Source organism: Gastrolobium bilobum, unplaced genomic scaffold (genome assembly GCF_033153095.1).
Source record: "Gastrolobium bilobum isolate Gb01-03AN ecotype WA unplaced genomic scaffold, APGP_CSIRO_Gbil_v1 utg13041, whole genome shotgun sequence".
Taxonomy (NCBI): Eukaryota; Viridiplantae; Streptophyta; class Magnoliopsida; order Fabales; family Fabaceae; genus Gastrolobium; species Gastrolobium bilobum.
The window spans coordinates 97,937-113,306 of record NW_026897636.1 but is presented as its reverse complement, the minus strand read 5'-3'; the positions used below and the strand labels follow the sequence as shown (position 1 = coordinate 113,306).

The 15,370-nt window shown below is 41.0% G+C and overlaps 1 protein-coding gene across 1 annotated transcript; it reads right to left on the bottom strand.

Moving 5' to 3' along the window:
- Positions 1–9,976: 9,976 nt before the first annotated feature.
- Positions 9,977–11,755, bottom strand: LOC133308882 (uncharacterized). Its single transcript, XM_061509615.1, has 3 exons — positions 10,804–11,755; positions 10,602–10,668; positions 9,977–10,403 (listed from the first exon to the last, which is right to left on the bottom strand). The coding sequence occupies exons 1-3, from the start codon at positions 11,753–11,755 to the stop codon at positions 9,977–9,979; spliced, it is 1,446 nt and encodes a 481-aa protein (XP_061365599.1).
- Between the last annotated feature and the right edge of the window lie 3,615 nt (positions 11,756–15,370).

Sequence of the window (15,370 nt, the reverse complement as noted above, 5' to 3'; positions counted from 1 at the left end):
CTTCAAAAGCCCAAAGGGCTTGAGAGTCATAGGGCTAGTGAGTTATTAGAACTCATTCACTCTGATGTATGTGGCCCAATGTCTATTAAGGCTAGAGGAGAATACTCCTATTTCATTACCTTTACGGATGAAGTAGAGAAACAGTGTGGCAAGATGGTTAAGTCACTGCGATCAGATCGTGATGGTGAATATCTGAGCCATGAGTTTCAGGATTGTCTGAGAGAAAATGGAATTCTCTCGCAGTTGACTGCACCTTACACACCACACCAATATGGTGTCTCAAAAAGAAGAAACAGGATCTTGTTAGACATGGTTAGGTCTATAATGAGTGAGACTCAACTTCCAAAATCGTTTTGGGGATATGCCTTAGACACATCGGCATACCTTCTAAATAGGGTACCGTCTAAATATGTTCAGACCACACTATATACGATATGGAATTGTAAGAGACCCAACCTGAGTTACCTTAGGGTATGGGGATCGCCGGCTTATGTCAAAGCGTTGGTATCAAACAAGCTTAGTGCTGAGAGTACTGAATGTCAATTTGTGGGGTATCCAGAGGTTCTAAGGGATACTACTTTAAACACAAGGTGTTTGTGTCCAAGAATACTGAATTCCTTGAGAAGAATTTGATCTCACAAGGAGCCAGTGGGAGTAAGATTGATCTTGAAGAAGTTCAAGGACCACAAGAACAGATTAAGGAACCCGAGTCTGCTCCGCAGGCGACGTTCTCCAGAGGAGAAGTAAACACACTACTCCGTAGGTCTACGAGGGTCATCCATCCACCTGAGAGGTATGAGTTTGTGATTGAGAATTAGCAAACCGTCGAGGATGATGAACCAAGTAACTACGAAGAGGCAGTCAAGGATGTTGACTCTTCTAGATGGCTTGAAGCCATGGAATCTGAAAAGGATACGATGTATCAAAACAAGGTATGGACCTTGGTTCCTAAACCGCAAGGAATAGTTCCTATCGGTAATAAATGGGTCTTTAAAAGAAAGACTGATGCAGATGGCAATGTTCAGACCTACAAAGCTAGATTGGTGGCGAAAATGTATCGTCAAAGATAAGGAGTTGACTATGATGAGATTTTTCTCACCGGTTTCCATGATCAAATCTATTAGGATCATGCTTGCAATAGTAGCAGGTATCAAGGAGTTGGAATATTCGTTTTGATGAAGTCGTTAGGAGTAATGGTTTCATCAAGAACGAGGATGAACCTTGTGTTTACAAGAAGGTTAGTGGGAGTAATGTTGTCTTCCTGGTACTTTATGTAGATGACATATTGCTAATAGGAAATGACATCCCCACATTACAAATAACGAAAGAGTGGCTTTCAAAAGGCTTCACCATGAAGGATTTGGGAGAAGCGGCCTTATACTTGGTATAAAGATCTATAGAGATAGATCCAAGAGGCTGCTGGGTTTATCTCAATCTACGTATGTTGACAAGATGCTAAAGAGGTTTAGCATGGAAGGGTCGAAAATGGGTTTTCTTCCCGTCAGTCATGGGGTACATCTTTCAAAGGCTATGTGTCCTAAGTCACAGCTTGAGAAGGATCGCATGAGTGGAATTTCATATGCTTCGGCTATTGGATCCATCATGTATGCCATGATATGTACGAGACCAGATGTCTCATATGCTTTGAGCATTACGAGCAGATACCAGTCGGACCCTGGAGAGGGTCACTGGACAGCAATCAAGACCATCCTTAAATACTTAAGAAGAACTAAGGATGTTTTTCTGGTCTATGGTAGGGTTGATGAGTTTACAGTGAAAGGGTTCACTGATGCCAGCTTTCAAAGTGACAAAGATGACTGTAAGCCACAATCAGGGTTCGTATTCACCTTAAATGGTGGGGCAGTATCTTGGAAGAGTTTCAAGCAGGAAACAAAAGCAGATTCAACGATAGAAGCTGAATACATAGCTGCTTCAGAAGCGGCTAAGGAGTCCGTGCGGATCAAGAAGTTCATATCTGAACTAAGTGTGGTTCCAAGCATAGGTGAGCCCATACAGTTGCTTTGCGAAAGCACTGGAGCCATTGCGCAGTCAAAGGAACCTAGGTCTCATCAAAGATCTAAACACATGCTCCGCAGATATCACCTGATTAGAGTAATCATTGATAGGAAGGATGTAAAGATGGATTATGTTCCCACAGATAAAAACCTAGCCAATTCTCTGACAAAGGCTATTTCTCAAAGAAAACATGATAGTCATTATGAGACTTTAGGTATACGACTTAGGTCAGATTGGATCTAGGCCAATTGGGAGCTTGATAGAATATGGATGTCCTAGAGACAATCTTTTGATTAGATTAGGACATATGTGGACCTTTTATATTGTCGCAAATAAATAAAAGCACTCTTTATCCTGTTTCATATTTTGTCTCAATATTATTGTTAATATTTTATATGAGTAACTGGATAAACCCCTTGGAATAGAACATGTATCTCTTGAGTATCTGTGATGAGATCACAATCATGAGGATTCAAGGATACCGCACGTTTATTCCTAATTTTATGTTCCTAGTCTAGAGACACTAAGAATGGGGATCAGTGATCTTGGGTAAGACTAACACGACTTATCTACTTGTATTTAGATACAAGGTAAAGACCTCATGTGCTACAGATATGGAGATGTCTTAGCTAAAGTCGTGGGTGGACCTATAAGGGTATAGCTCGCACTGAACAGACCCACAAAGAGACTCTATGAGAAAATCTCACAGATAGTATCATTAGAGTAGTCTCTTTATATTTGGGTATGTCTTTCATTAGACCAGAAGTTATTACCTAGACTGTGTTCTAGGAGGCATGCTTTGATTGTATACCTCGTCTGCCTGAAACATGGAGACTCATAGGTACACTGTTGGGCTTGTCCTGAAAGAGCACAGGGCTAGGGTGATAAGCTGAAGGAATTCGTCAAATCTCTGTGAGAGATTAGGTTATCTGTAAATCGGAGAAATCGGGATGACATTTACAGGGACTCGGGAATCTATGCATAGTAAAAGAGATCATGAGATGATCTGCCTTTAGAGTCAGTAAATTGAAGATTCCATATTTCGAATAAAGCTTACCCTAAACCGCAAGGGTTGATACGTTTCCTTACCCTAGGTTTAATGGGAAGGTAACCGAGACGAAAGAAAATATATACGGCAACCAAATATATGTAATAGGATGATCAAGTCATTAATCTAACTAGATCTGGGGCAACAAAGCATTGCTAGTGCTCTGTGTTGTCCTTAAATGGGTTGTGGGCTTATTGGGCCGAAGCCCATTTATGTCAGTGGCTATGTTGGACCTAATGGATCGCACACTAACACCTTATTATCATGATGATCTAGCATTAGAGGTATTGGGCCTAATAATGGTTGTTAGCCCAAGATGAAGTTTGGAAGCCCACCTAAGAGGAATAGGGCGCATGGTATGGCTAATGGGCTTGGATGGTCCAAGACATTACTAATTAATTTAATTGGTTAAATTAATTATCAAATATTTAATTTTTGAATTTTGAATTTTGAATTTGAATTTTGAATTTTGAAATTTGAATTTGAATTTTGAAATTCGAAATTCTAATTTGAAATTTGAAATTTGAAATTTGAAATTTGAAATTTGAATTTGAATTTGAATTTTGAAATTTGAATTTGAAATTTGAATTTGAATTTGAATTTGAAATTTGAATTTGAATTTAGAATTTAGAATTTAAATGTTTGAACATTTGAATTTAAATGTATGAATTCGAATTTGAATTGGCTATGAAAAGTTGTTCAATAACAAAAGCATAAGATGAGATCTTGTTGGAACAAATTCCTTGTAGCAAGAGAAGATCTATGGAGATCTCCAAAGGCTGATTTGGGGCGCCACTTTTGTTGGAGATGAGTGTCATCTTTTTCAAACAAACAAGCTCCAATCAGATTTGGTTGTTGAGAGAATTAATGAGCTAGTTGGTTCAAACTTGATTGCAACAGCTCAAAGTATCTGGAACCCTTTTGGGGCCGAATGGGGCGCATGAATAGGATGGTCATATGATGACCATTAGTTCAGAATCTTGACTAGATAGAGACCTAGTCTCATGAGGATTCAAAGGTAGGATGTTGGGAATTTTGAATTGCAACAACTCGACCTTTTTCTCCTCTCTTGTGCGCCACTTTCATTGGTTTTTTACGTGAAAATTCTGATTTGATTTCTCTCACTCTCTCACTCTCTTGTGCGCATACTAGGGGTAAGTTCTCCTTAAGGTTTTCAAAAAAATACCTAGCCAATTCTACTCCAATCCATTCCCCACTCTTATGAAGTTTTCATGCTGAAGACTTCACTCTTCTAAACACATTTACTTAGCCTCCTTCTTCACCTATTGAGCGCATAGCAAGCCTCTTTGTGGTGGTCAATTGGTGGCTTGACAAGAAGAGTTCTTGCATCTTGACGTGGGTGGTGTGGATCAACGTTAGAGGGTTTGAACCCTTCAAACCTAACACTGATCGTCTTGGAGTTTTGAACTCACAAACAAAGGTAACATCATACTGTCATAAAGCATGATTCTTGATTGCATGTGTGATTCCACATAAGAAAAATTTTGTTTTTCCCTCTCACAGGCTACGGCCTTCAAGGCCATTTAACTTTCATTAATGAGGTGCCCGAGAACATCATTAGTGATAGGCACCCGAAGTTCACATCTCGGTTCTGGGAGGCACTGCAGGGAGCTTTTGGTACTCAGTTGAGATTGAGTACAACCTATCACCCTTAGACTGATGGATAGACTGAGCGGACCATCCAGACATTGGAGGACATGCTGAGGGCTTGCACCTTAGAGCAGGGCTCAGCATGGGATCGGTACCTACCATTGATTGAGTTTTCTTACAACTTTCATGCTAGCCTGGGCATAGCACCCTACGAGGCATTGTATGGTAAGAGGTGTAGGACTCTTACCTGTTGGTCTGAGGTGGGAGACTAAGAGTTATTTGGGTTGGACTTTGTCCAAGAGACTACCCAGCAGATCCAGATGATCAGGGAGAAGCTGAAGCAAGCATAGAACCGTCAGAAGAGCTACTATGACGACAAGCATAGGCCATTGGAGTTTAGTGAGAGTGAACACGTGTTTGTGAGACTTTCACCTGTCACCGGTTTTGGTCGTGCCCTCAGAATGAGGAAGCTTAACCCGAGATTCATTGGGCCATACCAGATACTTGGTAGGGTAGGGTCTGTTGCCTACCGGCTTGCCTTGCCTGCAAACTTGGCCAACATTCACTATGTGTTTCATACTCATTTTGCAATATCTCACTCTTGCAACAGATCATTGATAGGAGAAAAAGGTTTCACACACAGTAGAATTATAGACTTGAAAAATTCTTTTTACTTGTTCAGCATATGGATGAAAGATGGCAATGTTGTGGTAAATAGAGTTTGCTTGATACAGAAAGAATACAGGTTGCTCCAATGTGGTGATTATTGGGATTAGGTAAGTCCTCCTTCTTGGTAGGAGCAACATGTTAGAGGATGAAAGTCAGAATTTTTTTTTGACAAAGGCGAAAATTACCAATGAATGTTTGTTTAGGGTTGAGAGGATGAATTTTTGGGTATTAACCTTTAGCCATCCTATTCATTCTGTTATTGATCTATGCTAAATAATAATTATAACAATTTCATCATTGAGTCAGGCATGACCAACCTGAAGTTCAAACGGGTTAACAATCCATACACTGAACCTAGCATGGAGATATTCGGGTGACTTTTTCTGTAATGATTATGTGGCATTTGCTTATGGTTTTCTCAGACTTTACTTATTAATCAATTACTGTATCAGCTATCATCAAGGCTTTAAAAAATGGGTAGAGGGAGGAAACTCAGGCATGTTCAGACCTGAAATGCTGCAACCAATGGGACTTCCTGAAGATGTCCTGGTTATTGCATGGGCCTTTCCCTTAAAAGGTGAGAAAAAAACGACCACACCATATTCATTGTTGAGAATAAAATCAATTAATTTGTAAAACCTAAATTATAGTTACAGTTTTGTTCTCCGAATCTAAGGAAACTATAGGGAGATTACACTGTAATATATTGATGGATACAATGGAAATTAGTTTTAACTTGTTATTTTACCAGGTAATAGGCCAACGCTGATTCTATATAGGATACATAATATCAGGGATCTTTTTGGACACGAGGTATTGTTAACAAACTCTTTGCAATTCTATTGTTGTCTCGGCTCTAATTCCCATAACCACCCTCTGGTTATTTGGTCTTGCAAGTATAGAAAACTTAATTGATGGGTTTTTATTTATAATTATTATTCACGAATTTTTAAATTTACGACGTGATATTATCCTAAGTCTTGTATTTTTCATTTTTTTTTCTAGGTGGATCTTGGACTTATAATGAAAAATCTGATATGTCGTGTTGGAAATTGAGTAAAATGATTAATTTGTCTATTGTATTTCTTGTTATGTATAAATTTTGTATCGAGTTCAAACTTCAAACAGTACCTGTAGATTAGTTCAATTTGTGTAATTTATGTTTTGAAAGAAAAAAGGTACGCCTTAATTTGAAGATACCTGGACTCATGGTTGTAGCATTTTTCTTTTGGTTTGGAAATTTTTTTTTGGGAAAAATTGATTGTAAGTTACCAATTCCAAAGACGGGGCATATCATAAACCTTAGCTATGACTTACCTACTATATTACCCATTTTGGAAAATTGCTGGCAACCAAGCCTTGCAAGTGAAGTGTTTTGATCTTTACCAATTGAACCAACTCTTGTTAACAGTGGGTCTAATTAGTAAAAGTGCAAAATCATATGTAAAAGTAACTTTTCAGCATGCCTCGGCATTTGTTGCCGAAATTTTTGTTGGCAGTCTTTAATTTCAGTGACTCAGGCAGTGGTTAACAAGTTATCATTTTTGCTTGGCAAAGCGTGGAATTTCTTTCTTATTACATAACAGTAACTAACCCATTTGTAACGCACCTTGGAATAATTCAAGACCAAAAATAGCTTAAACACATACTAACAATTAGGGCCTATAAATTGACGCCAACATCCATACATTAAAATTGTAAATAATTGCAACTGGAGTGTGTGGAGAGGCTCAAAATCAGCACCGAATTAATTAAACCCATAAGGACTTCAAACATTGATTGCTATCTAAAAAAAATTACACACACACACACACACACATATATATATTTACAAATAATCTTGAGGTCAGAATAGCTTTTATTTGACAAATACTCTTGAGGTTAGAATAGCTTTTTTTTTGCCTTAGGACTGGTATCTTGCAATGGTAGGACTCCTTTTCCTTCAGCCTATATGGATCCAACAGTGTCTTAACCAAACGTCATGGGTGATTACGTATTCAGCCTGCTTGATATTCAGTTGCACAACAGTCAAATTTACGTGTACTCCTGTTGTGGGGTAGGAATACCAGTTCCAAAAATCAGGTGAAAAATTAAGATAACAAAGAGAGAACTAAGCAGACATGTAACAAAAATGAACACAATAACAAGTAGTACAATATGCACATTTAAAGGGGGTTTTGAGCATATACCTCAAAACTATCGTAGAGTTTTACAAGAATTATACAGGTCACGTCTCCTCATCTGATAAAACTTAGCCTGCACTCTGCAGAGGTAAGTTTCATTTGCTTTACTAGTCAAGTGAAGTGAGGCTACATATGACAAATTGCAAACTTATTTCTCTTTATTAAGGCACAAGACCTCCTTTTCCTTCATTTACACATTAAGGTGTTTATGCACTATGATAAGATCTAAACCAACTTGACAAATTTAAAGAAACAACGTAACTCAGCAATCTTTTGGTCTAGAAAGAAAACCTTTCCAGTTTTTTCTTTAATATATTTGACAGAAAATTAAATCATTACAATGCAGAATTCCTTAATGGTCATTGACCGGATTACAATCGAATAACAACAATAAAAGAAGTTTCACTCATACACTTTCGAGAGGTGCAGTCTCTCCTATTTCCAAGTCTATTTTCCCAGTCTGTATTTCTATCTCACTGCTTTGCCTTTATTCCTTCTCTTCATTCTGCCACGTCACCATACTGTTTACTCTCTCCCTAACAAACTCCCAACTGCATTCTCCTTTCAAACGTTACTCTCTACACCTTCCAGAAGGCCTTGCACCACATCAGCTTTTATGAAGGAATTACTCCTCTGATTCGCTTCCTACCATAAGTATGCAACACCTTCGTATCAATACTTCCCCCCATGACTTTCACCTTGTCCTCAAGGTGAAATTCTGGAAATTGATGGTTGAGTTTAGTAGCTTCTTCCCACGAATTCTCAAAAGGAAGGAAGGTTTTGCCACTTAATTAAAACTTCAGTTTTGCCCAATGAATTTGTTCTCCAACTCATCACGGTTTCTGGCTCCACATAACTCCCAAGTCTCAGTTAATAAGGATAGTAACAGCTGCACCATGTCAGAAGGGGAAATTGCTTTTTTAAGCAAAGAGACGTGGAAAATCAGATGAACTTTACTCTCTTTAGGCAGTTCCAATGTATAAGCTGCAGCCCCAACACGTTCAAGTACTCGAAAGGGACCATAAAAATGTGGGCTTAATTTTTCATTGATCTTACGAGCCAATGATTTAAGTCTATATGGCTGCAACTTCAAATAAACCATGTCAGCAATAGCAAATTCAACGTCTCTCCTATGCTGATCCGCTTGACACTTCATTCGATTTTGGGCCATGATCAAATGTTGTTGCAAATCATTGAGGATGGTGTCCCTATCTTGTAACAATTTAGAAACCTCATCTACCAGTGAAATAGCAAAATAAGAACGCAGCAAACTAGGGGGATCACAGCCATACAACACCTTAAATGGTGTCGTGCCCGTGGCCTCCTTATATGAGGTGTTATACCAAAATTCCGCCCAATGTAACCAAGGCGGCCACGTCTTGGGTTAGGACCACAAAAGCATCTCAAGTAGGTCTCCAGACAACGATTGACCACCTTGGTTTGGCCATTGGATTGAGGATGATAGGCCGTGCTAAACTTCAATTTGGTGCCTATGCACTTGAAGAGTTCAGTTCAAAAAGAGCTGAGAAAGACACGGTCTCTGTCACTGACAATAGAAGAAGGGAAACCATGAAGACGCACCACCTCCTTGATAAATATCAAAGCTACTTCCCTTGCTGTATATGGATGAGAGAGAGGAATAAAATGAGCAAACTTTGACAAGCGGTCCACCACCACAAAAACGGTGTCACTCCCTTGAGCCTTAGGTAAGCCACCCACAAAATCAATTGAAATATCCACCCAAACCTGAGTGGGTATAGGTAAAGGCTGTAAAAGGCCTGCTGGCGAGAGATTTTGGCTCTTGTTCTATTGACATGTAGGGCATGCAGCCACAAACTCCTTAATCTGATTGCGCATACCTTCCCAGTATACTAGTGAAGCAATTCTCTTATAGGTACGGAGGAAGCCAGAATGTCCCCCAACACAAGAGGTATGAAATTCTGTTAATAGAAGAAGAATGAAATTGGAATGACGTGAACAAACTAACCCGTCCTTTGAAGAATAACTGACCCCCACTCACTGTGAAACCATTGTGAGAATCCAGATCAGCAAGCAAATCTTGCAAAATGGCTCTCAATTTAGGATCCGATTGCAATTCTGTTTCAAAGGGGGCAGCTCCTACTGGGACTACACAAGTCAATGCTGAAAACTGGTCTTGACGAGAAAGCGCATCTGCCACCATGTTTTCCCAGCCGGGTTGGTATTGAATCTCGAAGTCATACCTCAAAAGCTTGGTAACCCATCGTTGTTGATCTTCACCCAATACCCTTTGTTCCATCATAAACTTCAAGCTTTTCTGATCAGTTTTGATGATAAATTTTTGGCCCAATAAATACGGTCTCCACTTTTGAACAGCAAAGACAATCGCCATAATCTCCTTCTCATAAATTGACTTCTCTAGAGCCCGTTTAGAGAAACCTTGGCTAATGAAACTGATTGGGCAGCCTTTTTACATTAAGACAGCCCCTACCCCACGGCCAGAAGCATTTGTGACCACCATAAAAGGCTTGGTGAAATCAGGAAATGCAAGGACTGGAAGAGTAGTCATGGTTGTCTTGAGAGTATCAAATGTGAACTGAGTCTGATCATGCCAAATAAAACCATCCTTCTTTAATAAGTCGGTTAAGGGCTTTGCTATCTTCCCATAATCTTGGACGAATTTTTGGTAATACCCAGTGAGACCTAAAAATCCTCTCAACGATTTAAGGCTTTTTGGAATTGGCCATTGAAGAATGGCCTCAACCTTCTTTGGGTCAGCACATACCCCATGTTGAGAAATAAGAAACGAGCATTTTTTTCGATTGGCCACAAGACCATTGTCACTTAAAGCCTCAAACACCCTCTGGAGATGTTGCACATGCTCTGTTCTGCCCTTACTGTAGATGAAGATATCATCAAAAAAGACCAACACAAATTTTCGGAGGAATGGTTTTAAAACCTCATTATCAAAGAGTTGAATGTTGTGGGGGCATTGGTGAGCCCAAATGGCATCACGACATACTCGCAGTGCCCCTCATGTGTGCTGAAAGCCGTTTTAGGTATGTCCTTCCTCCTTCATGCGGATTTGATGATACCCTGATTTGAGGTCCAACTTAGAGAAAACCTTTGCTCCCCCTAATTCATCCAGAAGCTCTTCAATCACTGGAATGGGAAACTTGACAGGAACATAAATTTTGTTCAAAGAAAGGTAGTCCACACAAGCTCTCCAACTCCCATCCTTCTTGCGCACCAAAATTATAGGACACAAATATGGGCTCTCACTAGGTCATATCAAACTTGAAACCAGTAATTCAGAAACCAAATTTTCAATGATGGCTTTCTGATAATAAGGATACCTGTAGGGCCTGACATTGGGTATTGTACTTCCTGCCTTGAGACAAATGGAATGGTCCTGTCGTCGCTTTGGTCGAAGGCCCTGAGGTTCTTGAAAAACAGCAGCATAATCGCTTAATAAAGCTTCCAATTCAGGCCACAAGCTTTCGACAGCCTTAGTGCCCTCTTGTTGCCAATGTTGATCCACCACAAAACCCTGTTGAGCTGTAGATAAAGCCTTGACCATGGAACGCAGCATGGTCACAGTAGTGGTATTGGACAGAACCGGATCTCCCTTCAGCGTGACCTCTCGTCCCTCCACGCAAACCTTAAGAGTGAGATTACCAAAATCAGCCTTCATTTCGCCCCAACCTTTCAGCCAATCAAGCCCTAAAATAACCTCAGCACCTCCTAACTCGAAGAGGAATAAATCCTGACAAGAATGGGCACCTTGAACATCGATGGTGAAATTGCGACAAACACCCTGACATTGCACCTTGTAACCGTCCCCTACCACCACGTTGTAAGTGGGAGTGGCCTCCACTGTGAGCTTCAACCGTTCAGCCACCGAACGTTCCACAAAATTCCGCGAAGCTCCACTATCCACCATCATCACTAAACGTTCCCTTCTTATTGACCCCCACAACTTCATACTTTGGTTCGAAGAGAGCCCAAGTAAGCTAAACATGGACATTTGAAAGAGAGCCTCTTCCTCGGACGGTATCCCCACCGGAACGTCACGCACTGGTGCGGCCTTGGTATCTCCATCCTCCTCGTCGTCATCGTCGATAAGCAACAACTGCAGTTGAGGGCCCTTACAACGATGTTGGGTATTCCACTTGTCGCCGCACTTAAAACACGGGCCCTTCCGAGATCTCTCGTGGAGCTCCACTTGAGGCAAGCGATGATGCTCCATTTTTGAACCTTGATTGCCGACACTCATAGACCCGTGAGGGACACTCGTCTTCTGATTAGGGCTGCTAAGCGAAACTCCCGTGTGACGCGTGTCTGATCCAGCTGATGGAAAAAATGTCCGTGTGTCACTTGTACTGCTCTCCTTCGGCTTTTTGAATGACCCTTAATTAATAACTAATTACCAAATTGCCCTTCATTCAAAACTATTTCGAAAATTTACCCTCCCCAACAAACATAACACCAATCTGCCCCTGTTTGACCGTTGACCACGAAGCCTACCGGGTACACCATTACCTACCCGGGTAATTTTTGAAACTTTTTATCTACCCGAGTATGTAGGGGTGTACCCGGGTAGAGTTCTTGAATCTGGGAAAATGGTTGAATTATTTACCCGGGTATGGAGCAGTGTACCCGGGTAAACATCGACGGTAGGGTTTTAAAATACCCCAGCAGCCCCATTTCGAAAACCCACAAAAGGGGTACCCGAGTAGAGCTGCTGGAGGAGTGTCTTCTTGAGCGATTTCAGGCATAATCTTGCACCAATTCGTCTTGTTTCTGATCATCATTCGCGGACCTTGCAACCTCTCTGCCTTCTACCGATTGAAATCGATCAAAGGTGCATTTTTTTTTCAGTTTTTTCAATTATGTTATGATTTCTGTTCTGATTCATTGTATTTTCGTTTATATCATTTGATTCTGTCCGAATTATTTTATCAATTTGTATGTCATACGCTTACCCTAACCCTAACCCTAACCCTGAATCTAACCCTAACCCTAACCCTAACCCTAACCCTAACATGTATCTAATTTCTGATTTTGGTTATTTTTTCAGTTTAATAGTGTGACACAATGACCTCTCGACGCGTTTCAAAGCTGCCAGTGACCCATTCCGAGAGAAGAACCAAGAGTCGTCACGATGGGTCGTCATCCTCTCAGCCCCAGGCTGCTTCGAGTCAGGCTCCGGACTTGACGTTCGGATATTTGTTTGAGGATGACATACCTTCACACGAGAAGTTCGTGAAGTTTTTCATGACCCGGAAGATCTGCGAACGAAATCACTGGATTCGGCATTCTTCAACCTAGAGCGTTTTGACATTGTGCCGCTTCTTGAGCAGACACATTTACTTCACCTGGCGGAGATGCGGTGCCCATACTCGGAGGTTATGGTAAGAGCCTTCTACCAGAACCTTGGCTACTCGCAAGGCGAGCTGACTTCCCGTGTCTGCGGGATTGATATCATCATGACTGCTCCTATCTGGACGGAGCTACTGGGGTTCGATTTTGATGGTGTCACAGGAGCAGCACTATATGATGGAGACAACCATCATATATTTGGTGATTATAACCGGGAGACCATTGTTACAGAGACTAGGAGGGCAGACGCTGAGCCCGGTCATTTTGCTCATTATCCTGTTAGCAACTTGTCAGTTTCTGCTCGCATTCTTCATTATGTGGTGACACATATTATTTTCCAGCGCCCGCATAATCACTCAAAGGTGCTGGAAGGGGACTTTGTCATCCTGTGGGCCCTCCTTCACAGTCAGCAGGTGAACTGGAGGCATTACATATGCATACTGATGTGGAAGGCAGCCAAGTCAAAGAAGGCTGAATTGCCTTTTGCATTTCTGGTGCAGAAGATTCTGCATAGATTTGGAGTGCCTATGGCAACAGAGACCTTGAAGACCGCCAGAGGCTGGAATGCTATATTTGGTGAGAGGCTCCTGAAGCAGTGTGGGATCCTACCGAACAGAGCGGGTATCTGGACGTGGAAGAAGGCACCAGAACCACCTGAGATCCCATTCCACCACGATGCTGAGATGGAGGATGCACCTGCAGGTGATGTGTTGGTCTTTATGAGTTTATGCAATTTTGTGTTGTTTATTTTTTAATGTGGTATTTATAAGATGTGTTTTTCATGGTTTATGATGTAGGCCTTGATGATGATGACGATGATGATGGCGTTGCTGAGGTTGATGTCAGACCGACACGTCCCACCCGCAGTCGGCGACCACCAGCTCCTCCTGAGGGTGGATGGACACTTGATCATGTCATGGCATCCATATATGATCTGACTACTGACTTTAGAGGATATAGACAGAGCACGAGCAAGTGGCGGAACCAGATGGACACAAGGGTTGCACGGTTGGACACAAGGGTTTCACGCTTGGAGGGTTTAATTGGCGAGGGTGCCCATACTCAGGAGGAGGAGGAGGAGGATGATGACAATGGGGATGACACACAATCGGATGAAGAGAATGGGGAGGACACGCCATCGGATTAGTGTGTCCATAGGGTTTCATATCATTGATTTAGTTTGATGTAATGTAGTCATTTTGGTACATTTAGGAACTTTACCTACATTGCATGGATGTTTTTGTACTGGATGTTCAAAATTTGAATGAATGAAATTTTCGTTTTGCGCACGTTCAGACTTGTTGGTTCTATGCATTAGTATGGGACCTTGCATTAATATTGTCATAATTAATTTGGAAATCAATTCAACCCAAAGTACTTTAATATTCATGTTCAACTTTCATTGGCGCACATCTTGATTACTGCATCCTATTTCTACGAAATCAATCCACCCCCAAGTCATACTGTATGTAGGTATTACACAACAATTACCAAAATGCAAAAAAAATGGCCAAAACAGCATCTGCAACAGCATCTGCAACTGGTCTACCCGGGTACCACGAACTGGTCTACCCGGGTAGGATGTACTCGGGTATATCATTACGAGTTACCCGGGTAGACCAGTTGCAGATGCAGCAGCAGGTGCTGTTCAATCCATTTTTTTTGCATCTTGGTAATTGATGTGTAATACAATAACCTTAACTGACTCGGGGAAGGGGTAAATGGGTATGGTAGACATTCGGATTGCACAATACGGAACGAGTGACTCGCTAAACTTAACGGATACATTTCAACAATACATTTCAACAACACAAGAATACAGTTCAACAATACATTTCAACAACACAATACATAACTAATACAAGATAAAGTTTAGGGTACAAGGAAACAAAACAATACGTAAAGTGATTGTCATTACAAAACAAAGTACTACACAAAAACAATACGTAATCATGCTTGTCTTAGTCTCAATGGACATGTACGAATGTTATGTCCAACTTGCTTGCAATGCTTACATCTGCTCTGACTGCTAGAGGGTTGAGACTCAACCCAATCCATCTCATTCTGAATCCTTGAAGACTTTGGTCTTCCTTTTGCACGTACCAACTGAGCATCCGGAATTACAGTAGGCCCAACAACGGATGGAATCAACAATTCATTGCCAATAGGAAACCAGTGTGCAGCATATACTTTAGCAATGGTTGGAATTTTGAAAACATGATCCACATAATCATAATGGTTTAGCTTGGCTACCTTGCAAACTGCTAATACATGACTGCAGGGATACCTCCTTGCTGTAAACCTACCACACTGACATGTACGATTGATTAAGTCCACTCTCATGGTGTCACCGACCTCGTGTGTAGATTGATTGTAGGCATCCTCAACCTCAAACAATAACAGCTCACTATCATATATCCTCACACGATAAGTGCCGGCCAATTCATCATTTTTTTGCAAAGCTGCCTCAACCTTCTTTGAA

Bases quoted from the DNA above. Each gene is read 5' to 3' on its own strand.
- LOC133308882 (XM_061509615.1), bottom strand. From the start codon at position 11,755: ATGGAGCATCATCGCTTGCCTCAAGTGGAGCTCCACGAGAGATCTCGG. The intron at 10,669-10,803 runs GTTTGATATGAC...TTCCCATTCCAG, and splicing joins TTCTGAATTACTGGTTTCAA to TGATTGAAGAGCTTCTGGAT. The intron at 10,404-10,601 runs GTATCATCAAAT...CTTCATCTACAG, and splicing joins AAGTTGGACCTCAAATCAGG to TAAGGGCAGAACAGAGCATG.